At 33.5% G+C, this 27237-nt stretch overlaps 1 protein-coding gene across 1 annotated transcript; it reads left to right on the top strand.

Annotated features, from left to right (window-relative positions):
* The first annotated feature begins 5439 nt into the window (after positions 1-5439).
* Positions 5440-27237, top strand: LOC133198395 (organic cation transporter protein-like). Its single transcript, XM_061334489.1, has 10 exons — positions 5440-5563; positions 11974-12179; positions 12349-12579; positions 13357-13559; positions 17964-18278; positions 21701-21835; positions 21935-22020; positions 22597-22714; positions 26225-26297; positions 27022-27237. Exons 1-10 carry the CDS (start codon positions 5440-5442, stop codon positions 27235-27237), a joined length of 1707 nt encoding a protein of 568 aa, XP_061190473.1.

The following is a 27237-nucleotide window of genomic DNA, read 5'->3' as shown; positions in this document are numbered from 1 at the left end:
CCGGGGTGAAGTTTCACTACATAGCCAGTCTTCCCCGGGGGATATCTCACTATATAGCTAGCCTTCCGGGGGAAGTCTCACTATGGGAGAAGTCTCACTATACGACACCGGCCCTCAGTTGATTTCGAAAGATTTTCCACTTTCAAATACACTGAAATATGTGGTTTATCAAAAGAAATAACCCTCACATGCATTTAAATATAGGTCAGTAATAAGATTTAAACGTTATAAGCTAAAATTAGGCATTTACAAATTATCTGAAAGAGTACCAATTTACCAACCCTAATATTTAGGCTGTTCAAGGAAACAATCATTTTATATAATAATATTTCAAGAATAAGAGAAGTGATTTGATAGCTTTTTGCCATTAATCAATAATGCAATTTAAAGTTACACAGGGAACATGATTGCAGGTGCTTTAAATATAAATTCTCAAAATACGAGTCGGGTAAAGAAATTGCGTCTTTTGTACAAAGGTAACAATATTGTATTTCTGACACTTATTTTTTATAGAACAAAAAACAAAGAATAGTGCAGACATGCGTAAAAACTCACGATGATTATAGTCTTTCTTCCAATGCCTGTAGGTTTAACATTTACTATTTGTATTAAAAATATATTTTAAAAATGGCATCAAGTTATTGAATGACTAAGATACACAAAAGTAAAATTTTCGACATCAATTCACATTTAAACATTCACATCAGTCGTATTTCAACTTTTAATGCGAGTATTTACTTTGATTTTGTTTTTCTGTAAATTCTTGGATAAACGCCTTGGCTGATCTAATCGATGCCATGTAAAGTGTACTTTGATACACACGCGCTGGCCATCCATTTACGTAACAGCCTAGATAACTGCATGTTATTTGAAGACCCGCCACTTTGTTTTTCTGTAAATACTTTGATCCACGCCTTGGCCGTTCTAATCGATGCTATGTTTAGTGCATTCTCATACACACGCGCTGACCATGATTAGATAACTGCATGTATTTTGAAGACCCACCACTATCCAAGCGATTCTGTCTCTGTTACTCTCTATGATTAATGTGTAGTTTTTCTTTTTTAAGATGGCCTGTTTGACAGACCGCCCATTCTTTGTCGTTTAGCAGTTTTGTTTACATCTCTATACTTAGAAATCGTGTCATTTGCCAGACCACCAGCTTATCAATGGCAGTGTATACTGGGGCTTCATGTCCGGGTAACAAACTTAATGTGTCATCTCTCTCTCGAGAGATGACAGTAAGTTCTGCGTGATAATGGGAACTGATACACCGCGCGTACACACCGTGTCACACGGTGCGCAGACACCCTAACTTCAAAGACGCCGACATTGATCGTGGTCCACGCTAAAGCGTGGACTTTTGGTTCACGGGGCCCCGTGTTTTTCGGGGAAAACACGTGGCCTGTACTGTATAGTCCTGCTGGACACGTTATTACTGGTGACGTAAATATAGTTAATAATGAGGACGTTATGTCACTAATTTTAAAAGGTCCTAAGTATAGGGAACCCCGATCCTTTAACTTGCCTCGTAATTTCATACATATTATGGATTCTGTAGAGGATTACACCAGGAGTTGGGACAGATATGAAAAAGAAGACCTTGACACTTTGTCAGAATGAATTAAATGTATCAGATATATGTTAAAATATCGCATTAAACGATTGAGGAGCAGTATAAAAACCATCTATCCTTCTGTATTCAATAATTCAGAAGTGAAAAAAGAATTAGATAGATTACACGATCAGTACCTACTTTTCCCTGCCGACAAAGCAGGTAACAACATTATCTTTGTTTGTAAGGCTCATTATATAAATTGTATTTTAGAGGAATTAACTGGGATCTAATTCTACATGTGGTAATCCAACTTATACCCATATCACCCTTTCTAAGGAGGAAATTCTTCAAAGTCATATGTCAGTTTTGAATATTTTTAATATTCCTTACAACCAAAATGAATTTGAATTACCATATCTATATTGGATTCCGAAACTTCATAAAAATCCTTACAAACAAAGATACATAGCGGGTTCCAGTATCTACCAAGCCTCTTTCTTTACTCCTCACTAAGATATTAACAGTAGTGAAGGAGAAACTTCAAGAGTACTGTGCAACAATATATTCGAGAAGTGGTGTAAATCAGATGTGGATGCTAAAAAATTTCAATGGAACGTTTGGAACATTTGAAATCACAAAATTTTACCAAAATTAACAACATAAAAACTTACGACTTTTCAACTTTATATACAAGTATTCCCCACGATAAATTAAAGTCCAGACTTTCTGACATCGTTGACAGCTGCTTTTTCAATAAAAATGGAACTCGTAAATTTAATTACCTTGTCATTGGTCATTTGCAAAATTACTTTGTCAAAAGCAGTCTGATTACACACACAAGTACTCTGAAGTTGACACTAAAAAGATGCTCGAATTTCTGATTGACAATATCTATGTAGTTTTTGGAGACCAGGTCTTCCAACAATCTATTGAAATTTCCATGGGTACCAATTGCGCCCCGTTATTAACAAACCTATTTTTGTATTCATATGAAGCAGAATTTGTTCAAAATCTTTTACGAGAAAAGAAGAAAACACTTGTGGCCTTCAACTCGACATTTAGATATATCGACGACGTATTTTCAATTAATAATGGTTATTTCCATTCTTATGTCGGCACGATATATCCCGCTGAGCTTGAGATAAAAGGTACCACAGAGTCTGACAATTCTGTTTCATATTTGGATATTTTATTAGAAAAAGACGTTAATGGTAATCTAACAACAAAACTTTATGATAAACGTGATGACTTTAACTTTTCAATCGTCAACTTCCCTTACGTATGCAGCAATATACCCTTATCATCTGCATACGGATTTACACCTCTCAGTTGATTCGATACGCCAGAGCATTCTCTACGTATGAACAATTTCTAAAACGAGGTAAGTTATTGATAAACAAGTTGATGAAACAAGAATATCAGCTGTCTCGTTTAAAGTCATCATTTCGTAAGTTCTATGGTCGATACAATGACCTTGTCAGCAAATACAATCTATCATTGAGTCAAATGCTGACTGACGTTTTTCATACTAATTGTAAGGACATTATTTACACACTGCATTGTTAACAGATTTTTCCGTTATTTCCCGATCATGACGAGGAGCACATGGCGTGTGTGACCGGTCGGCAGGGGATACTCGCTCCTCCATGGCACCTGATCCCATCTCTGATATCTTAGAGGTCCGTGTTTGCTCTCCTCCTATTTTGTAATGATTAATGCACTTTTGAGCTCGAATACTGTTCGTTATCTCCACATATTACACTTCAATATGGATAAAGAATAAATAAAATCACTGTTAAAATTTCGCCATAAAAATGAATTTTCATCAAGGTAAAAAAAAAGTAGAATCCCAGTAATATGTCAGATGGTGACTTACATCTCAGAACCTGACTCCTTATCCCAACTGAGCAGCGAACTACAATTTTAGAAGGGTGACACAAAATCTTTTATATCGGCTCTTACGTAATATTTCAATCGTGATTTTAAAATTGAAAGTCACAAAGGATCGCTAAATTTAAAAGGAAATGTAATCGTATTTCCGGAAAACACATAGCGAAAATTTTTAGAGAAATAATAAAATTACAAAAATACATGGTCAATTTGATTAATAAGTAACAAATGAATGAGTGTTTTCTATCTTATATCCCTGTATCTTCTAAACATATTAATCTAAAAGGACACACCCATAACATCGGCTTTGAAAATATTTGGGAAGGTGGGGGTGGGGTGGGGGATGGGCTTGATGCTACACTACATTTTGGCAAAAAAGAAATGAAGGTGATATGAAGGCAATCTTTTTAAAACACCTGGGTCAGTGTAGGGAATATGTGGAAATTGGGTCTTTATGCTATTCCAGTTGGATTTGATTAACCAAGGAATCGGAGAGGGGTGTATACATAAGCTATTTGATCTGTACAAGTCCAACGGGAAGTATGTTGCATTTTAATCGTCGGCTTCACTTAAGATAAGAAAAAAAAAAGAAGAGAGAAAAACCGCTAAAAATTAACGTACCATTGTTTTTTTGTTTTTTTTTTTTTTTGTTTTTTTTTTTTTACAGTTATTCCTGTATAGAGGTCCTTCTTTGTCCATTCAGCGTGTTCAGCGAGTATACTTTGCTTAGTAGAATAACACCCAAAAGCTGTATTTTATCACTCCCTTTTCCAATAACAAATAAAGAATCATCTTCCGAATTTTATATACAGGCATACATCTTGCCAGAGTTCCTTTTTAAACTGAATATGATAAAAAGATTCATCAACAGACATCACTTTCAAAATCTGCATTCAAACTGACCAATGCATTAGAAGAGAGGCTCTGTCTGAAAACTTCCGCCCCCTGTAGAGGATGCACAAGCAGGTCAGCGTGTTAGAAATGTATATCTGATAAAAATATGACTGCGAAAAATTACGCTTCCAGGAAATGCGATCTTCAATGTAATAAAAAGTCATACGATATGCAAAATAACTGAATAAAAAACAATGTTTGACTATTTTTTTCCGAATATCTCCCCCAGAAGTGCCTTTAGGAAACAAGGTCATCAAGTGGGATGATCAGCCATGTGGTCATAATTTAAACTGTTCCTAATTCTAAGATTTAATGTAGAAACCGTCTAAGAGCTAAGCCAGAAAACGTCTAACAAAAATATGTCTAAGATTTAAGGTGGAATCCGCCTACGATATGAGGCGGAAAACGGCTAAAGCTAAGACGTTTTCCATGTCCGCCTTCTGTACGGCTAAGTCCTACTAGCACTTAAACGGAATCCGCCTCAGTCCGCCCGGACTCCAGGCGGCACACGGTTAAGAATTTTCTTACGGGTGGCAGACTTTGTGGTGCTCTTTTATTTCCAGTTCACTGGTAAATATATATTGAGTCGACATATGGATGGATAGCTTTGATGTTAGGCTACAAACAATGTCTTTTTCTAGTAATATTCCATAATGGTCTGTCAGATATTTTTGTCTTTTATTTCAAGATAACCGGGATATATATGAATGGAAATAACTTTTCTTAATTTTAAAAATGTAGTGGATATAAACAAATAAATTATGTTCCTGCATTGTGTTACAAAAGGGATGCATTTTTAAGAGAAAATTCTTCATTAATATCAAAAATGAGATATACTTTCGCATGAACCATAGAGTTTAATTGAGACGATGTTGAAAAAAAAGATAAATAAAAAATGAGCTTGTAATTAGATCCGCTTTATCTATTGCAATAAATTAGAGAAATAAAACTATTTTGCATATTTATTGCATCATAGTATTGACAAGGGTTGTAAACGATACATTTGTGTACTCGTTGAACTATTGATGCCATCAGCTCATATCTAAGCTTAAACTAAATCACAAGCACATCTATTCTAGACATCTATTAGTAACAAAATGGATGTAGATAATATTCTCCGGTCCTTAGGAAAATACGGCAGATACCAAGTATTACAGCTGGTTTATAATCTGTTCTGTATGCCACTAATGACATATTCTGTTGTTATCTATGTTTTTGTTGGTAAGTACTTATAATCTGCTTTGTTTACTGATCTCTACATATAATGTTGTTATCAATGTATTTGTGGGTGAGTACATATAATATGTTCTGTTTAATGATCTCTATATATAATGATGTTATCTATGTATTTGTGGGTGAGTACTTTAAAACTGTTCTGTTTACTGATCTCTATATATAATGTTGTTATCTATGTATTTGTTGGTGAGTACTTTAAATCTGTTCTGTTTCCCGATTGTTACATATCCTGTTGTATTCTATGTATCTATGGGTGAGAACAAATACTGTGTACCGTCGCGGTAACCTAGTGGCGGGGCTTTCGCTTTGTCATCGGGTGGACCCGGTTTGATTCTCTTTTCCTCAGCCGCGTCAAATCTAAGATGATAACATAGGGTGACTGTTCCTTTGCCAAGCGCCCGGCACTAGAAGTGAAAGTCACGGGTCTTCCGGACGGGACCTTAAAAAGCAATGTCCCTTGTCACATTAGGCGTCGGCGCGATAAAGAACCTTTACTACTCAAAGACCCTGAGTGCCGAGTGAAGTCTAAATTTGACCCTTCACCGGTATATGGTGACGCCTCTATATGAGTGAAATATTTTCGAATTGAATGCAAAACAATATACAATCAATCAACAATCATATTACAGTGTATCAAATACCGTATAGCGGAATTTTTAAACGAGATGCAAACTTTGCCTTATTTTGGCGGTTTTGGAGTAGATTGCTAAAATTTTAATCACTAAATTTGGTCATTAGTAAAATAATAGCAATAAGAAAAATAACTTAAATAACTTTGGTCAGTCTATAGTTGAACGTTTTATCTTTCATATTGGTATCTACCTCTTGCGTAACCGTAATCAAACGTATATCAAACGTTCTCAAACTCATCTAAAAGATTAATTTCCTCTTTTTTACAAAGGCATGCAATTCTGTGTCCGCCAAAACAGATTCCGCCAAAATTATTGGAGTACCCTTGAGCAAGCAAAATTTTGCACACGCTTGCGTAACCTGATATTCAGTAGCTTGTTCTCAAAAAATTGTTTCTTTTTCCAAAAATATTAAACCAAAAAAAGCCCTCCTTCTTTGTGCACAAGGATGCAAAATATTGGTTTAATTGTAAGCATGAAAAACAAGTAACACCATGTTAATTTTACTTAACATCTTAAGTTATTTTTTAAATGCTTCCAAAACGCTACATTAGATCTTGGGCGCTAAATCAAAAGAAAACTGTTTGGTCTATGTATAGTTTCAATAGATGAATATTCATAACGAGTGATACAAAATATAGCGCACTAGAATTTTTTATAGAATAGTATTTGAAACATTGGTGAAACTCAGTGCAAAAAAGTATTATTAATTCTATATAAGTACTCGAAAACACACTAATATCTCCATTTTTTTCGTATATAGTAACCTTATTATACGCAAGTGAATTAAGACTGAGTATAGACGTTTCAATGCAATTGAAATAACCAAAACACATAAGGACTACACCTATCGTACAGAAAAAGATTTAACTTGTTTTTTAATCCAAACTTGGTTTCCACGATATGTGATAGCCAGTTCTCATTGTGACGTCATATTATGACTCATCGAATATGACTTCATCGTTCTCTACCACACTAGTTTATAAGGAACATCAATAAAATAGCTTCGGAGCAAGGGCATACCTTATTTTGTTATACAGAAACAAAATATAATTAGAAGCAGGGTATTCCAAGGATTTATGATATTGCTGCACAAATGTCGACAGTGCAATTGGTGCAGAAGTTTTGAGTTGAAACAGGGTAAAATTGTTCACAGTCCGATGTAAAGTTCTTAACTTTTTTATTAAATGCATAGTGCACAGGAATTGTGTAGCAATTTTGTATGTGGATTGTAGAAAACTCCAAAGAAGTTTTGAAATATTCAAAACCTCAAAACATTTCAAACATAACTGACATGACGTTTTATACAGCAAGTCCTCACGATAAATGAAAAAGCAGGTTTTTTGACATCATAGACAACTGCTTCCTCAATTAATAACAAATGGAACTCGTAAATTGTCATATTAATGATTAGTCATATAAAAAATACTTTTAAAAAACTCTGATTGTTCATAAAAGTACTTAGAAGTTGATATTTAAAAGATTCCGGATCTCCTCATATCTATATAGTCTACGTAGAACAAGGGTCCAACAATTTGTTGGAATTTCAATGAGCACTAATTCTGCCTCATTATTAGCCGACCTGTTTTAATATTCTTATGAAGTAGTATTTATTCAAAAACTTCTACACAAGAAGAAAACTCTTTGCTGTGGCCTTCAACTCAACATTCAGATATATAGACGATGTTTTGTCAATTAACAATAGATAATATCATTCCTACGTCGAATCGATATATACCAGTGGACTCGAAATAAAAAACACTACAACATTCATATATAACTTAAATTTTGACAAACGAGATGACGTCGGTTCTTCATTGTCATTTTCCTTTCTTTATTTCATAATATTCCAACATCACTTGCATATGGTGTTTATGTCTGCCAACTAATTTGATGCGAAAGAGCATGCTATAAGTACGATCAAATTTAAAGCTAGACAAATTACTGATAAAGAACTTGATGAAACAAGGATTTCAACAACCCCATTTAAATTCAGCTTTCTTCTAGTTCTATAGTCGTTAGAATGACCTTGTTTGTTAATACAACCTATTGTTGGGTCGTATTTTGTCTAATATGTTTCATACCACTAGGTAGGTCATTGCATTTATGCTATATTTGACTACGGAGTTCTAAGTCTGCCTGATCAATACATAGGTCTCACAACGGGTGTGAACGGTCGATTGGGGATGCTTCCTCCTCCTAGGTACCTGATTCCATCTTTGGTGATTCCAGGGGATCAGTGCTTTTGCCATGTTTACTATTCGTTTTTTCTACTGCAGTTTTAATATTTTCATCTTCGCTATCTTCACCTTTTACACCCATGCGATGCAATCTAGCTCCTACTGTACTGTCAACATTTATATCCGCCTTTTTGTATTTTTTTTTTCATTTGTTGTTGTCAGTATTGATTTTTGGTATTTCACAAGCAATTGCACTGCCGAACATCTTGATTTTTTTTTAAAAAAAGTGCTTTATTTTATGTGATATCAAATTGAGTTGAAGAGGACTTTTAATTATTACAGTAAAAAACCTGATAAATAACTCTCTCTCTCTCTCTCTCTCTCTCTCTCTCTAAAACAAGTTTATATGACTTAAATTTTAAAAAATTGCCAGTTGCTATTAAAATTTGGATATGTGAACTTATTGTGCTCGAATGTTATACTTAAAATGGAAACAGACAATAAAAAAACTGAAATCATTTTGTTATATCGTTCAGTTGTTAATATCCCATTAAAATCTACATTTAGTAAAAGAAAATTAATTTATCATTATGTTGAGACAGGTGTTCTTCATCAGAATTTATAAATCACATCAAGAAAAGAATCGAAACGATAAACATTACCAATACAATGAGAAGTAAGAGAAAATATTAAATAACATTTCGAGATAACAAACTCAAAATGCGTTGATGATAGCATGCTACATAGTTAATGTCTATAAAAAGGTCCCTCTTATCTCTACATACTGAAATAGAATAATTTATGAGAAACGAATTAATATATGTATGTAGCCAAAAGTCATCGATCGGAACAGAAATCGACAAGTTTTTGTATAAAGATTAAAACAAATGCCGGTCCTCTAGGTATGCGCCATTTTTAAAGAAGTGTTCCGTAATTTCTTCTGCCGAATAATAAAATAAGCCTATTTTTATAAAATACAGAAAATTTATCATTTTGTAAATAATAACGACCTCCTCTTCATTTTACAAAAGGGGATTGTCTTCATCCTCGTGATCATCTTGTTAACAATTAGTTACTTCCATGATATCATTGACAGCTGCTTTTTCAATAAAAATGGAACTCGTAAATATACTTACCTTGTCATTGGTCATTTGCAAAATTATTTTGTTAAAAAACATTCTGATTGTACACACAAGTACTCTGAAGTTGACATTAAAAAGATGCTTGAGTTTCTGATTGACAATATCTAAGTGGTTTTTGGGGACCAGGTCTTCCAACAATCTATTGGAATACCTATGGGTACCAATTGCGCCCCGTTGTTAGCAGACCTTTTTTGTATTCATATAAAGCAGAATTTGTCCAAAATCTCGTACGTGAAAAGAAGAAAACACTTGCTGTGGCGTTCAATTCGACATTTAGATATATCGACGACGTATTGTCAATTAACAATGGCTATTTTCATTCTTATGTCGATACTATATATCCTGGTGAACTTGAGATAAAAGATACCACAGAGTCTGACACATCTGTTTCATATTTGGATATTTTACTTGAAAAAGACGTTAATGGTAATCTAACAACCAAGCTTTATGATAAACGTGATGACTTTAACTTTTCAATCGTCAACTTCCCTTACTTATGCAGCAATGTACCTTCATCACCTGCATACGGGGTATATATCTCTCAGTTAATTCGATACGCAAGAGCATGCTCTACGTATATACAATTTCTAAAACGAGGTAAATTATTGACAAATAAGTTGATGAAACAAGAATATCAGCTGTCTCGTTTAAAGTCATCATTTCGTAAGTTCTATGGTCGATACAATGACCTTGTCAGCAAATACAATTTATCATTGAGTCAAATGCTGACTGACGTTTTTCATACTAATTGTTAGGCCATTATTTACACACTGAATTGTCGACGTTATTTCCCGATCATGACAAGGAGCACACGGCGGGTGTGACCGGTCGGCAGGGGATGTTCACTCCTCCATGGCACCTGATCCCACATCTGATATTTGGAGGTCCGTATTTGCTCTGCTCCTATTTTGTATTGTATAATGGACTTTTGAGCTTGAATACTGTTCGTTATCTCCATATATTTCATTCCATTCATATGTCGGCTCGATATATTCCAGTGAGCTTGAAATAAAAGATACCACAGAGTCTGACATATCTGTTTCATGCTTGGATATTTGACCAGAAAAAAAGACTTCACTGGTAACCAAACAACAAAGCTTTATGAAAAATCTTATGACTTCAACTTTTCAATCGACAACTTCCGTACTTATGTAGCAATATACCTTTATTACCTGCTCATTGGGTTTTTGTCTCTCAGTTGATTCGATACAAAGAGCATGCTCTACGTATGAACAATTTCTAATACGAGGCAAGTTATTGACAAAGCGTTGATGAAACAAGGATATCAACACTCTGGTTTAAAGTCAATATTTAGCAAATTCTATGGTCGACACAATAACCTTGTCAGCAAATACAACCCAACATTTAGTCAAATACTGACTGACGTTTTTCATACTAATTGTTAGACCATTATTTACACACTGCATTGTCTTCGGATTTCACCGTATTCCCATCATGACAAGGAGCCCACCTGACAAGGAGCCCACTGCGGGTGTGACTGGTCAGCAGGGGATGCTCACTCCTCCATGAAACCTGATCCCACCTCTGATGTTTTTAGAGGTCCGTGTCTGTTCTGCTCCCGATTCGTATTGTTTACTTTGGTTTGCCCTTGAATACTGTTCGATATCTCGATATTTCATTTAAAATTCCTGTATCATGGGTGAGCAACTAATAGTCAAACTAAAGTGTACCCTTATAACTCTGACCGAGGCTTGAACAAAAACAAAATGAACCAGGATCGTCTTTTAATACCAAAAGAAAAAAAAGAAAAATGGAATATGGAGTTGAAGCAGGTTCTTATGAATATTAATGAGAAATAAATTACGTGTAATAAGTATCAAGAATATACTGTTCTCTATTTCTCCAATGAGTTCATTGATCAAATGTTGGCGAAATCTGGGATACAGTGGAATCATCATTGTTCGTGTGGGATGAATGTTCGTGGATTTCGTGGGTCACCCTTACCCACGAATTTACAACCCCACGAACAATTTTTGTCAACGTACTGATTAATTAAATCTACCAAATAAACGAGCTGCCCACGAAATAACATCCCCACGAACCAATAAAATTTTGCTTGCCCATGAACATTGACCCCCACGAATTTAAATGATTCCACAGTATATGGGATAAAGGAAATAATAGTGCCCGCAAGACAACACAGGAGTTCGAAAAGCTGCGAATCTTGTTATTTACCTCTCTCTTTCTACCCATTCCAGATTTACTTTTGTTATCTGGGCGAGCAATGCATTTTCGAAAAATGTGGATCAAAGAAAAAAGAATTTAAAATTGCACATCATTTTTTTTCAGATACTATACTCGTAATTAAATTGTAACTGACTTCTTTTAAATTTGGTATGAATAATAAGTCAGTTTAGCAGAATAAAGAACACATTAAGCTTTATTCGTCAACAATATGCAATACTGGTTTGATATTTTTCCAGGTCACATTCCTGAATTTAAATGCAAGATGTCACGCGAAAACCTGACAAAGAATTTCAACGAGACCCATCGGTCATATAACGTCACGGTACATTCGCGTCAATGTAACGTCATCCTTGAAACAAACAGGTCCGGTATTCTTACACAGGAATCTATTCCATGTCAAGATGGATACGAATTTTTTGGACAGGAAACCACTGCATCAGAAGTAAAAAAAAAACTTAAAGGTAAAGGGACCATATGAAAGAGTGTGAGATCACATGAAGTTTTAAGTAGCTTTAAGTGTATTAACCCCCGCCCCACCCCAAGCCAACAAGATATTGATAGCAAGTAATTGGTTATTAAAAAGGAAACATTTTTTTCACAACATATTTCAGTGGAATCTTGTGTGTGGAGCTGAAAGTCTTGGCGGTATGTCCACCACCATGACGGTCATTGGTCAGATGATAGGAGCTGCATTGTTTTCCACCCTGGCAGATAAATATGGTCGCCTGTTGATCTCCTACACAAACTTTATCGCGTTGGCTTTGTGTTACGTCATAGCTGCAGTTGTTCCTTGGTTTAGTGCCTTCGTCATCCTTAGATTATTAATTGGAGCTTTTTCTGAGGTACCTCTAAATAAACTACATTTATGCCTGTAATAGAATCAGCAAAATCTCAAACAATGGAACTTTAAGATTAGATGAAGAGCACACATATATTAAAAATTTTAAGTCTTGATTCAGAAAAAAAAAATAGCGAATGATTAGTAAGGATAAGAAATAAGACATGGACCTCACTATTTACAGCGTTCAAAGTAATTTCGATAGACGTTGAAATACGCTCTTAAAGATGAACACAATTCATCATCATATCATAATAATAATAATGATAATGGTTTATCATTATGTTAAGTTGTCAGTTTGCCATCAATGTTTTTCACCCGTAAAACATCCAAATATGAGACAGATGTGTCATCAATAAATCAGACTTTTCACTAATCAAATGTTAATGTTTGATCTTTTATGAAACATAAATATTTTTTAAAACTTTTTTCTCATAGAATTACAGGATTCTTCTCTGCTTATCTTCAACTGGAAACTGTAAAAGTTTTCTTTTTTTAAGAACTTAACAAATATTTTTCAACGAATAAAAAATGATGTCGTTAATAAATAAACATCGAGGAACGACGTTATACAACATACAATCAGTCAATAATTTCCTCATCTAAGGATACTTTTTCTATAAATTCATCGAAATCCGTTTAAATCTTTTTGATGCTTCTTTTGAACAGTAAACAGACAAATAAAATTTTGTGAAAAGTAATATTATTCTAAGTAGTTGTTGGAGGTGAATGTATTACTAGTAGAATGTTAATATTTTTATTCTTCCTACTTTCACTTTAGGGAGCTTTAATGACAATGGGAACACTAGCTTTAGAAATGTTCCCTGCCGAGTCACGTGGTTTTATTAACTATTTGGATAGCATAGCCTCTACTTTCTCCATCACATCAATATCCCTAGTAGCCTACCTTCTCCGCAACGAATCGTGGAGGTATACCATGTTGGGTGCCGGTATAATTGGAGTTCACAGTCTTGCTACACGCTGGTATATACCTTTATTGTATTTTATCAGTCTAAATTCAACGTGGATAGTTTATTGCTTCCCTTTCCGTTGGTGTAAAGATAAATAATGACCCCCATAAAATAAGGATCGCGAGTGATTTTTCGACGTCGAAAAATGACCCCCTGTCATAAGTTTACGGGGGTCATTATTCTTCTTTACACCAGTATAAAAGTTTACCACTGCTTTGCTACAAGAAGGTTTATTGCTTTATTGTCTCTGTGTCTGATTGTATTATTGGTGCTCACACATTGGTGTGTACCTAAAACATCTTACTGTTATCATTGTTTATTTATACATCTTAAATTATAGACAGATATCTAAGGAATCACTGTCTAGTTTGTTGAGTACGCCAGGGCATCAACGAAAGTTGGAAAGGTTGGATAATTTGCATAACGGGCGAAGCCCGTTGTGCATAAATTATCCCACATTTCCAACTATCGTTAATGTCCCTGGCATACCCAACAAACCAGACATTCCTTCCTTATATTTACATTTATATGTGAAATAAGACTGTAAATATAGTTTTTAAAAAATGCTGTTTATTAGATTTTAAATACACAAGGCCTCACATGTTAATTTCAATAGTCCCCGCCCACTGACGTCAGACACAAATCCAGCTGCACGAGATTGACATGCATATAAGCCCCTGACCTTTCACCTGGCGAAATTAACATTCCGGTAGAATGATCAAGAAATCAACTCGCCTAACTTTCAAAGAGTTATCACAGGGAAAACAATTTGAAATGGAAATATATCCTGATATCTTCATTAAGTAAGGTATATTTAAAATAAAAATTCAGATACAGAAACATTGGGGTTGTACCAAAATGTTGTAGAAACTATATATAACTATGTAAACATTCCACCAACAGTGACCAAATTTTGTATATCTATCATTTATCAAATGTTCCTTAAAATAGTGAATTCTTAACGTAGGTCGCAGGTCTGCTGACGTCGTTAAAACTGGGTAAGCAAGTTATATGATTTGGGCGACTTTCTAGTGCACATTTGATTATGACGTCACAATGAAAAAGAAATCTGTGATGAATTTTGTTTTATTAAATTCTTCAGTATATCATTATTTAGCTATAACTTTTCTTGGAATTGATAGTTTAGTGTTATATTATTTAAGCAACAACTTATCACTAATAATGAAGGCATTTTACGATTTGCATAGTCGATACAATACTTAGATAAAACTTTTGTTGTAATTGGTAATTTAGTGAAGAAGGCTTATTAAGATTCGAATAATCGACACTGGAAATATCAATAAAAAGTTTAATTATTTGTTATCAATCGCATCTTCTCGGGCCTTTCCTGCAAGCTTTTAAAAACAAGTTGTTCTTTTTCGGCTTGTCGGAAAGGCCCGAGAAATTGCGATTGATTTGTTTTCACTTGGTATCGCAAAACGATATTGACACAAGGTTCAACTGACCTTTTTTCCTTTGATCGTATTTGAATTATCAGTTTGTTTTATTAAGAAAGAAGCCTTTTTTCTTTTTTTAAATCGCAAATACACCTGTTATATCAAAAGATTAAATTTTATTTTTAAACAGGATATTTTTTCAAAATATATAGATATACAAGTTTATCATAAATTAAATACTGCTAAGGTATGATGAAACATTAAGACAATTTTTAGAGACACTGTCCTCCTGTTAGAGGACAACTATTTGATTCTGAGGGAGGGGAGGGGGGGTGGTGGTGGCAAATTTTACCGAGTCAGCTTGTTTATTTTCATGTCGGTGAAGGACAGATTATTTATTTCTTCTTCACTGAAAAAAGTCTGAAAAAAAAAAACTCAAAGTTGAAATCTCCCAGGACGGGGGGGGGGGGGGGACAGATTATTTATTTTCAACATTTTCGAGGACATATTATTTATTTCCAAAATCTGTAAGCCCCCACCCCCACCACCCATGAAATGATCGTCCCCTAAGCAACAGCTTGCAATGCTGTTACCTACAGATTTTATTCGCTACTTTGCTTTCCATGTCCAACAAGTAGAATTAATGTTCTTAAAAAAACTGACTGTTAATTACGTCATATAAAATTAATTTCTAAATCCTCGTCCCATTTACCCCTCTGAAAATGTGGTATGTAAAAATAAATATTTTGTTTAAATATATACTGAAAATATATTGTATTTAGCCGGGACGATATTTGGCAGAAATTCGTAGATTTGAGCGCTTTGCTGCATGGTCTAAATAAAAACATTTTATATACTTGAATTACTTGAATTAAAGGATACCGTTTTCCGCCAGCACGCTTGAAAAGAAAAAAATACACAGCCAAATGTAAGGATACGTCTTATCAACGAACAAAAGCAAAGCAAAACAAACAGAAAAGAAACGGTAAGAAGGCAACACATAAAGAAAGTAATTTGGAAGAACGAAACTAAAGGAAATGACTGTTGTTTTCCGTCCCTTGCGAGAATTTTCACTAATATAAGACGTACAAAAACCCTAATCTGAAGAGAAACATGTCTAATAATCATTCATAGATATTCAATTATTATGATACGATTCAGGGGTCACTTAAAAGCAGATAGATGTGAATTTCGTTTTATAAAAATTAGTTTAGCTTCTTTTTCTGCACTGAATACCGGATAGATGTTCACGACGTCAGGCATGTCGTCGCGATATTTTATGACGTCGTTCTTAAAAATGTTACATTTTGCGATATAAAAGCAATTACTCACATTTAAATTACGCGAAAACTAACCTAATACTAATTTTTTTTACATTGATTTATTTCAAATCAATTTTTTGTTAAAATACCAAATGGAAACCAATTTTGTCTGCACCATTTAAAAGTTATTGATATTTTTGGAAACAAAATCTTGCCTAAAAACGAGCCGGAAACTGACGTTTTTCTCATATAATGCAATAGAATAACGTCGAAAATGTAACGACAACAATGGCATGTTTGGGATTTAATTACACAAAAACGATACGGACGAATTTTATAAAATTTTCAGAGAATATAAAACGAAGGTAGAAGATTCATATAACTAATTTTCATGGTATGTTTTCGGACACTTTTAAATGGCCTGCAAACACGCGACCTACGTTAAATAAATATATTTCATAGCAATAATAATATGACGATTTACAAAAAGAACGACATGTTCTGTTGGCGCACAAACAAAATCCGTAATAATTTACATATGTAACTAATGCAATTGCATTTCTTTCTCTGATAACTTTAACAACATCAAATTCAAATTTACATCAATGAAACCAGAAATAAAATCATTGCATGTCAAATTTTCACATTTACGCGTCAGAGACAAAGGATTAAAGTTGTATTTTCAATCTTTTGTTGGAACTGAGTTTGCTGCAAAGGGTTCCCGGTGCACGGGATGCAATAATTATTGTTTTAATAGGGTTTAGAAGTAACATTAAGATTCAAGGACAGTTTCGCCTTAGCACAAAAAATAGTTAAGCTTAAGAAGTTGAGTACTGTTTATTAAATTAAGATGTTGAAGACAGTTATGGTCACGTTCGGTGTCAAATATTGTGTATTTTTCAATTAAGTCTTGAGAGGACTGAAACTGGAGCAGAAATAAGGACAGTGGTGAGTTTAATGCGTCCGTGAGTCAAGGGTAATTTTGTCGGATTCAAATATCAAGCTTAGAAGACGCGTATTGAACAAAATAGTCAGCATTTAAACGAAGATCATGACGTTAGAATCGACGTAAATTACGCTTAGTCTCGTGCGCCAACGTACACTTATATGCTTCCTTTATTTTTATAATATTTTCTAAACAATTATGTTTTTATCATGAAAATTGAAATTCATGATCATGAAATATTGCTTTATACTATAAGAAAAGAAGGTAAAGTTATCAAAGAAAAGTTAAATTGTTTAAGCTTTCATCGACTTTTCGGGACAACTCTCGTAATTTAACAAATAAGATGTAAGTTCACTCTTTTTCATTAATTTCATTGGTATAACCTTGTATATCTATACTTGTATGCATTGTGCTGGAAAGATGTATGCAAATACAGTGAAACATCGTTATCACCAACTAGATGATACCGAGAAAAAAACATATCAGAGGGTTTGAGACATCGAGAGTAAAATACTTAAGAAATACATGGTTTGGCCTTTCCAATCACTTTGACATATCCATGGTATTCAAGATATCCGTGTTCGAGATACCGAAGTTCAACTTTATCGCGTAATTGTTTCCATGAAAAAAATATTCAGTTTATTCTCTTGTAGGTTATCAATTTTTGAAATTTCAGAATATTTCTTTCTATGTATATATTTACTTTTTTTATGTCTGAAATAATTGCAAAAACATTTTCCTACAGCTTTCTAAGATATTTGTCACATCTTTCAAAATTTATCCTTTATTGAATAACATTTATTTTTCTGAAGGATACTACAAGAATCTCTTCGTTGGCTTATCGTGAATGGCAGATATGAGGAGGCAAAGCAGTGGATAAAACGAGCTTCCAGATGGAACAAGATGGATCCCTCCAGAATTCTGGCAAAGTTTGACTCTGAAGTACAGAGTAGGGAACAGACAATGCTAGTGGATGAAAACACTGAGCTTACTAAATCAGAGGTTAATGGTGAGCACACCAGAACAGTGAGGTTTCATTCATATAGGATGAAAGAGAAATTGTCTGTATTGGATATTTTCAGGCACAAACAAATGCTACGGACTTCCATGATTCTCTGGGTAGTGTGGTAATAATCAATTTACAAATTTATTGATCATCAGCAATTCATGTCACGTATTTATTTACTAATTTTATTAAGGTCTTCTGTCTTCTACGCAAAACCTTCTTGTTATTTTAAATTTTCTTTTTCACCTTTTATTCTTTTTTCTTATTGATTCTGTGCACGCTGTTATAAAAAAAAATGGATGGATTTCTATGAAATTGTCAGAACTAATGCAACATCACTTAAAACATTCGTTTTTTTTCTGTTCTGATTTCGCTACTACTGGTTTGGAGATGATTTTGCTACTACTGGTTAGGAGATTTTTCTATTTGATGAATTTTAAGGGTCTTTTTGTCCACGGATTTCACTTGAACGGTTTTAGATAGAGATATGAAGCTTTAGGTACAAAAGAAGAGCTGTTTATGCTGATGAGAGTAACATATCTAATTTTTACCAGAATGACTGCGAACCGACAATCACTTGGGTCCAAAAAGGCATATTGAAAATTCCAAAATTTTCTACAGTTTTTCTACAATATCTCTTTACATGTAAATAATTTGTTATTACATATAAAACAAAAAATGTGCAAAATTTAAAGACCTTTCATCTGATACTGAAAAAAAGGGTTGGTCTCTAAAGTAAGTCATCTTAAGGGGGCAAAAGTTTCTCTCAATATTTCGAAAACTATTTAAAATTTGTAACACATGTATACATTGTTGAAGCGGATTTTTGTTTAGAATTAGAAGGTGCAGCTGGTGAGTTTTGTAAAATCCTCAAATGGCGCTACTTTGAATTAAACTGAATGTAGTCAGAAATGGCATATTTTTCAGGTATCGGCATATTATTGGATGCTCAAAGTTATTGGAAACTTCTGACCTCATTTTTTGTTCGATGTTTTTTTTCGGAAAAAAAAACGGAAGTAGTCATACATGGCTTATTTTTTAAGGAATCGGCATAGAATTGAATGATTAACGTTATTGTAAATATTGTAGATATGTGTCTTCATTTTTTGTCGATGGATATCACTTTCAGTCAAACCAGAAGAAGTCACAACTGCTTTTTTAACATATATAAATTATTTAGACAAGCGATTGAATAAATAGGCTCCCTAAAGACGCCTGACCTCATATTAAGTTGCATGTTTTCCAGATTTTTAAAAAAAATTTATCATACACACGTGAACTTATTTGCTATTTTGTCCTTTGTATTCTTGTCCAAATTGGACGGATGACCTGCTCCGGAGCTTTTCTCTTATTAAGGTATTCCGTCTACAACGGAAGACCATCTTGTTATTATTAGGATTATAAGGTTTATTTTTTTATCTTCCAATTACAAGATGTTTGTCTGATATCACCATAAGAGGACTGGCCCCTAAAATCAGGGATCTTGAGCGGCCCAAATTTTGTTTTCTCAATATTTCAAACTGTTGAGAATTCGTTGTACATTATTGAAGCAAATTTGTCTAGAAAAAATAGCACCTGGTTCGAACATCAAAAGTCGCCTAAGGAGGTCACGTCTGGTTAAATTGGAAGTAGCCAGAAAATGCATATTTATGCAGTTATCGATTTAACTCACTGTAAGCGTCCGATCTCATTTTGCGTAGATCGACGGCACGCCTGGTAAAACTGGAAGCAGTCAGAAAATATTTATTTTTGCAGGTATCGGCAAAGAATTGAATGATTAAAGTCACTAAAGATGTCCGACCTTATTTTTCATCGATCAGCGCCACTTCCGGTGAAAACCGGAAGCAGTTGCAAGTGGCCTCTTTTTACAACTACATGTATCTTCACGCATTTATATGATTAAAGTTTCTGATGACGTCTCACATCATAATTAGTCGGATGCTTTAAGAACAGCTTTTTTACATACTTACATTTTTGGATCTTTGTCCTTCATTTTCTTCACCTAATTGGATGGAAGACTTGTTTCTTCCTCCAGCAACCAGCTTTGCTCGAGTTATTATTATTTTTGTTAAGGTTTTCGTCGGTAAACTTTCTTGTAATTCTTTCTTTTTTACTTTTATTATATTTGCTTTTTTTCTACAACAATTATTTCTATCTTGTTTATGCGATTTCTTAAAACAACTGGATGAATTTCCTGTAAAACGGGAAGTAGTGTGAAATGGCATATTTCAAGGTGTCGACAGGTAATTGGATGATTAAAGTCACTGATGACGTCCGACCTCATTTTTCCTCGATCAGTGTCACTTCTAGTCAAACCTAAAGTAGTCGAAAAAAGCTTATTTTTGCAGGTACCGGCATGGAATTGAATGATTAAGGTCTCTGAAGATGTCGTACCTCATTTTCCGTTCATCGACAGCACTTCCGGTCAAACTGGAAGGGACAAACGTGGCTGATTTTCACAAATATCTACATGCAAATGAATAATAAAGGTCCTGAAAGATTTTTAGTCAAATGCTATTCCAATGAGAGTCCTTCGTTTTCATCGTCAAATCGAACGGAAGACCTGATTGCTACCTAAAAATGAACTTTGCCCTATTTATTTTCATTTTTAAGACCTCTCGTCTCCAACGGAAGATCTTGTTATTCTTCGGTTTCTTTTTCCCTATTTTTTTTTTCTCTTAGATTTTGTGTTTTGATCGATTTTCACGAAACTTTCAGCTAGACTTGGTAGAAATTGATCCAATCCTTATTTGAATTCTTGATGACGTAACTTCCATTCTTCCATTCTCCAGATATTAGCGATCTATTAATAATATGATAATAATAATGATACTTTATTTAAAGAAGGACACTCGATTAGTGCAAGCACTAGTCTTACTCGGGGCCTTCTTTATAACACATATACAATGTATATATACAATAAACACAAATCACAATATCAGACAATAAAATATAAACATTATAGTACAACAAAATAAATAAAACATCAGAATTTCATTAAAAGGGGGGGGGGGGGTAACATATTTTCACTTAGGACCAGTACGTTTCATTAATAAAAAAAAATTCAACACTACATTTAAATATTGTAAGGGATTGGGATTTCCTGATACTAATAGGCAACTCATTCCAGATAATAACCCCTGAATATTGTAAAGAATTTAAAAAAATTATACTTTGGTAAAGGAAGTTCTGAATTTGTATCTGAGCGTAAAGTGTATAATTCAGAACTTTGAATTTCAAAAAATTTATTAATTTTCGGAAGGTCTGTTTGTCCAAAAATATTTTGCTTAGGGTATAAAGTTAAAATTTTCAAGGATTGTAAAAAAAAAAAAAAAAAAAAAAAAACAAAAACAAAAAAAAAAACATTGAAGGTGATATCTTTGTCCAATTCTGTCTAGCCCAAAAGGTGCCGGTGCTCGGTATGGCTCTAAAAGTGACCCACAAACATCTCGGAGAAGTTGACATTATCTCTATTGACGCATTAAACAGAAAGAATCCAGATATTCGTTGCGGTATAATTACATTGAATGTATTTTTTAATAGGTTTGTAAACAGTATGACGTATTATGGACTGTTTCTTCTATCTGGTACCATGAGTGGAAATATGTACTTGAATTTCTTCTTAAACGGCATTGTAGAAATACCGGGTATATTTCTCTTTTGGTTTTTCATCAACAGGTATCTTGTTTTATGACCAACCATGTATATTTGAGATATTAATATAAAAGTTTTCCAGAGCAGTTGCATTTCATCAAAAGAAATCAATTCTGTCCTTAGATATGGTAGAAGGAAAACTTGTGTCATGTTTCATGCTATAGCTGGTGTAAGCCTCATTTTGGCCGCAGTTCTCAACTTTGTTGGAGGTAAAAATTTCTTAACTTCACTGAAGGTAAAATTTTTAACTTCACTGAATGTAGAATTTCTTTACTTAATTGAATGTAAACTTTCTTCCTTTTTCTGAAAGTAAAATTTCTTAACTCTACTGAAGGTAAAATTTCGTAACTACTGGACATAAAATTTATTGACTTCACTGAAAGTAAAATCTCTTAACTTTACTGAAGGTAAAATTTCTTAACTAAAGGATATAAAATTTATTGACTTCACTGAATGTAAAATTTCTTAACTTCACTGGAGGTAACATTTCCTAACTGTACTGGAAATAAAATTTTCTTAATTTATTTGAGTTAAAAATCTGTTAAAGTTATTGAAGGTACTTAATAAAGTATACACTGAAGGGATAATTCCTTAACATTATTGGAGGTTAAATTTCTTGATTTTTCAGAAGCAAAAAAAAAAAAATAGATTATAAATAAGGTATATTCACATGAAAGAAAATTCTAATTAAATCAGTTATATTAATAATTAACAACCACAATGATAAAAGGATGCACAGCTGCAATACTCTCTCTCTCTCAAATTTGTGTTTCTTTTATTATAAGATACACCAGTACTAAAAGGGTTGGCCTCCGCCATGATTTTTATCGGAAAGTCTATGATAACAGGCTCCTATACGACAATATTTATATACACTCCAGAGATGTACCCTACCAATCTAAGGTATGATATCTTTATATACACGCCAGAGCTTTATCCTACCAATCTAAGGTATGGTATCTTAATATACAATCCAGAGAATTATCCCACCAATCTAAGGTATGGTATCTTTATATACAATCCAGAGATTTATCCCAATAATCTAAGGTATTGTATCTTAATATACGCTCCAGAGATTTATTCTACCAATCTAAGGTACGGTATCTTTATATACACGCCAGAGATTTATCCTACCAATCTAAGGTATGGTATCTTAATATACACTCCAGATATTTATACTAATCTAAGGTTTGGAATCTGTTAGTTTTACCAACAAATTATCGGCATTTCTAAAAATGTGTGAGTTTTATTGTTATAATTACAAGAATAATTAGGAAATAACACTTTCTTTGAAAGATTGTCACTATCAGGTAACAACGCAGGCTCTTTGTTTGTAAGGCTGATTTTTACAATTGCCTTTTCGAGGAACTTAGATTTCATTCCGTCAGGGGTAATCCAACTTATGTCCATACTTCCCTTCCTAAGGATGAAATTCCTCAAACCATATGTCAGTTTTAAATATTTGTAATATTCCCAACAACCAAAATTAAATTCAGATCGAATTACCAAACTTATACTGGATTCCAAAATTTAATAAAAATCCTTACATACAAAGATGCAAGGGGTTGAAGCAAATGTTCCATCAAACCTTTTTCTTTGCTCATCAAAAATATTAATAGCTAGTTTTGAATGAGTAACTTTAGAGTAACTGTACAGCAACGATTTCGAGATTCTATGTTAATTAAATGTAGATATTTAAAAACTTTAAGGAATTTTAGTAGATTGGAGATCATAACATTTTACCAAACTCAAAAGCATAAATACCTGTATGTGACTTTTCAACACTTTCTACAACGATTCTTTATGATGAATAAAAGACAGGGCTTTTCACATGATAGACAATTGTTTCGTCAATAAAAATGAAAAAAAAACCCGTAAAAGTGCATATCTTGCCATTGGTTACCTGCAAACTTCTCTCTTTAAAACAGTCTCATTTTACAACGCAAGTAATTCGAAGTAGTTATTAGTTATTATTTTCAATATCAGTTTCGCAGTAATTGAGTATATCTCACTGAACTCCAAATGAAAGACACTACAGAGTCTGACACATTTGTTTCATATTTGGTTTTACATATTAAAAATGTCATTTATGGCAAACTAAAAAATAAACCTTATCAGTTTGTTGATGACTTCAACTTTTCTAGACGTCTCTATATGAGTGAAAAATTTTGGAATTGAACAAAAAACAACAATCAATCAATCAATCATTCACTTTTCTTTAGTCAACTCCCTATCACCTGCAAATGGGGTTTTTGTCTCCCATTTGATTCGGCACGCGAGATCATGTTCTATGAACTATCATTTCTGAGAAGAACCATACTTTGATAAATAAGTTCATTATACAAGATATATAGATATCAAAAATTCCCCTTAACGTCAAGTTTGCAAATTTTATGGTCTGTACACAAAATGTTTAGCAAACACAATCTATAATAAAGTACAATGTTGACTGATATTTTTCATAAAAATTGTTGGTTATTATTTACACTCTAAACTGTCTACCAAGTTTTTTTTTCGTTTGTCATGAAAATTTAAGGAGCACACGGCGGGTGTAGCCGATCCACAGGATATGTTACTGTCTCATGGCACCTGGTCCTACCTTGTCAGAGGTGTGTTGGCTGTGATCACAATTGTATCACTGAACTGGACTTTGAGGTTGTTTTCTGTTCGTTATCTTCATATTTGATTTAATCGTTCAAAGTAGCTCAGGCGGTAGAGCGCTCTCTCCGTGATCGGGAGGTCGCGAGTTCGAATCTTGGCCGCAAATGACCTGAGTCGATAAAAAATGTTTAGCAACTGTTCCTTCGCCATGCGCTCGGTACTTTGAAGTGAAAGTTGCGGGTCCTTCGGATGAGATCTTAAAAACCGAGGCCCCGTGTCACGGCAGGCGTTGGCACGATAAAGATCCCTCACTGCTCAATGGCCCTGAGTGCCGAGTAAAGGTCAAAATTTGAAGCCCTTCACCGGTGTATGGTGACGTCTCTATATGAGTGGAAAAATTCTCCAATGGGACGTTAAACAACATACAATCAATCAATCAATCAATCATATTTCATTTTCTACGTGTACCGGTAGAGTGAATTTTGCACGACAAAATAATGTTCTGAATTCTTATGTTATTCTTATCATTTCTCATGCTGTTGTGTGTCGAAAATACAAAATAATAGTAATAAAATACAAAATAATAGTAATAAAATACAAAATAATAGTAATAAAATACAAAATAATAGTAATAAAATACAAAATAATAGTAATAAAATACAAAATAATAGTAATAAAATACAAAATAATAGTAATAATATACAAAATAATAGTAATAATATATTAAAGGAGGAAAAGTAGAATAAAGAAAGAGATTTAGAGAATCGGATATTTCCTGGTATTCATTTCAGATATTTAATTTTATTACATTTTCAATAGTGAAATACTGTAATTTATTTACTGAATAAAAGTGATATTATAAAAAAAAAAGTGTGAAAGGATATCATAATGGTATTCTTACAGTTGAGAATATCAGAATTGCGGCAAAACTTACGATTTTACTTACCTTCACGAAGAGTGTTTTTTTTAAAAAATACCTTCCCTGTTACAAGATAGAGTTAATAAGCCATCCTGACAGAGACTAATAGTTATACTGCCAAAAATTTTCCAAATATGTCGTTAAAAATCCATGTTTACAACGTTTTTCAATCTCGCAATCGTTTAGCTATGATGTCTCAACCGCTCAACTATGACGTCACAGCCTATGACACTGCGTTTTGAAAAGACAGAGGCAAAGGGAAAAATCTAAGAAAATGTAATAAACAGAAAATTCAATGTTTTGTAGATGAATATGGAATTTATTTCACGAGTGGAACGGGATTTCTTTATATTTTCACGTATATGTACTACCTTAGCGATATCTTCTTTTTTTAAATTTGAAAAAAAAAATGTATCGAAGAGATCTGAATTCGAAGCATATTTTGAATAAATAGAATATACATCCTAATATTTCAACGCTTATATGAACAGTGTGTTGTTGATAATGTGATCGAGCAGTCTTTCTGATATTCATAAAACAAAACAAAAGCAAGTAATAATATTACTAACACGTAAAACAAATCGATAGATTCCATATTTGTACCATAATAATAATTGAATCATTTAAAGAATTTAAAATGCGTTGGATTAAAAGTGTTTTCTTTACATTGTTTAGGCATTTTGCAAGTACATGTATATATTGTAGAATACATTTTCCTAAGCATTATTTGAATTAAGGTTTTATGAGGAAGTTGATATGTGCCTCCCAATAGTTTGACTCTCTCTCTCTCTCTTTCTCCCTCTCTCATATGTGTATATGTGTGCATACCTTTACAAGCGCACGCAAGTTTGTTCTTTCTCTGCCTGTGTGTGTTAATTGTTTCATCTTTTTAGGGCACTCAGTATTGGAATGGGGTCAGCTGCAGGGAGAATAGGAGGAATGGTATCGTCATTTGCAGCTTTGTTTGTAAGTATTTGTAGTGAGGTATACAGCTTTGTTTGTAACTGTTGGTGATTAGGTATACAGCTTTGTTTGTAACTGTTGGTGATTAGGTATACAGCTTTGTTTGTAAGTGTTAGTGATTAGGTATACAGCTTTGTTTGTAAGTGTTGGTGATTAGGTATACAGCTTTGTTTGTAATTGTTAGTGATTAGGTATACAGCTTTGTTTGTAAGTGTTAGTGATTAGGTATTAAATCTTTGTATTGAGTGATTGTTATCAGGTAAACATCTTTGTTTCACGGTGTTTGTACGTAGCGTACAGCTTTATTTGTAAGTGTTAGTAATTCTGTATGCAACTTTGTAAGTGTAAGTAATTAGGTATACAGCTCTGTTTTTAAGTGATAGCAATAAGGTTTACTGCTTTATTTGTAAGTATTTGTAATAAGGTATGCAGCTTTGTATGGAAGTGTCACTAATTAAGTATACAACTTCATTTGTCAGTGTTAGAAATTAAGTACATAACTTTATTGGTAAGTATAAGTGAATTGGTATACAGCTTTGTTACTAGGTATTATATTGTACACATATGTGTTTGTTATTACATCTTTCTTTAAGTAAATGTATTTTTAATTAGATATAAAGCATTGTCTGTAAGAGTTTGTAGTTACGTTTGCAGCTTTAATTTACATAGGGATAATGTATTGCACAATTTAATAAATCTATTCAATCTTTTTGTCTTTTTCCAATAGGGTACCTATGTACCATGGGGACCTGGTGTCGTGTTCGGTTCTTTGTCACTCCTGGTAACGATTTTGTTCCAATGGTTACCAGAAACAACTGGGAAACAGCTTCCAAATACTCTCCAGGAAGCCATGAGTTTCTCTGCCCTGAAAGACAATAAGAAAAAAGACGGCAGTGATTGCTGTCGAGGAAAATATCTAGAATACAATGAACGATATATTTGA

Source organism: Saccostrea echinata, unplaced genomic scaffold, assembly GCF_033153115.1.
Source record: "Saccostrea echinata isolate AGI-Se365-2 ecotype Australia unplaced genomic scaffold, CSIRO_AGI_Sech_v1 ptg000033l, whole genome shotgun sequence".
Taxonomy (NCBI): Eukaryota; Metazoa; Mollusca; class Bivalvia; order Ostreida; family Ostreidae; genus Saccostrea; species Saccostrea echinata.
This window is presented reverse-complemented; position numbering and strand designations above follow the sequence as displayed.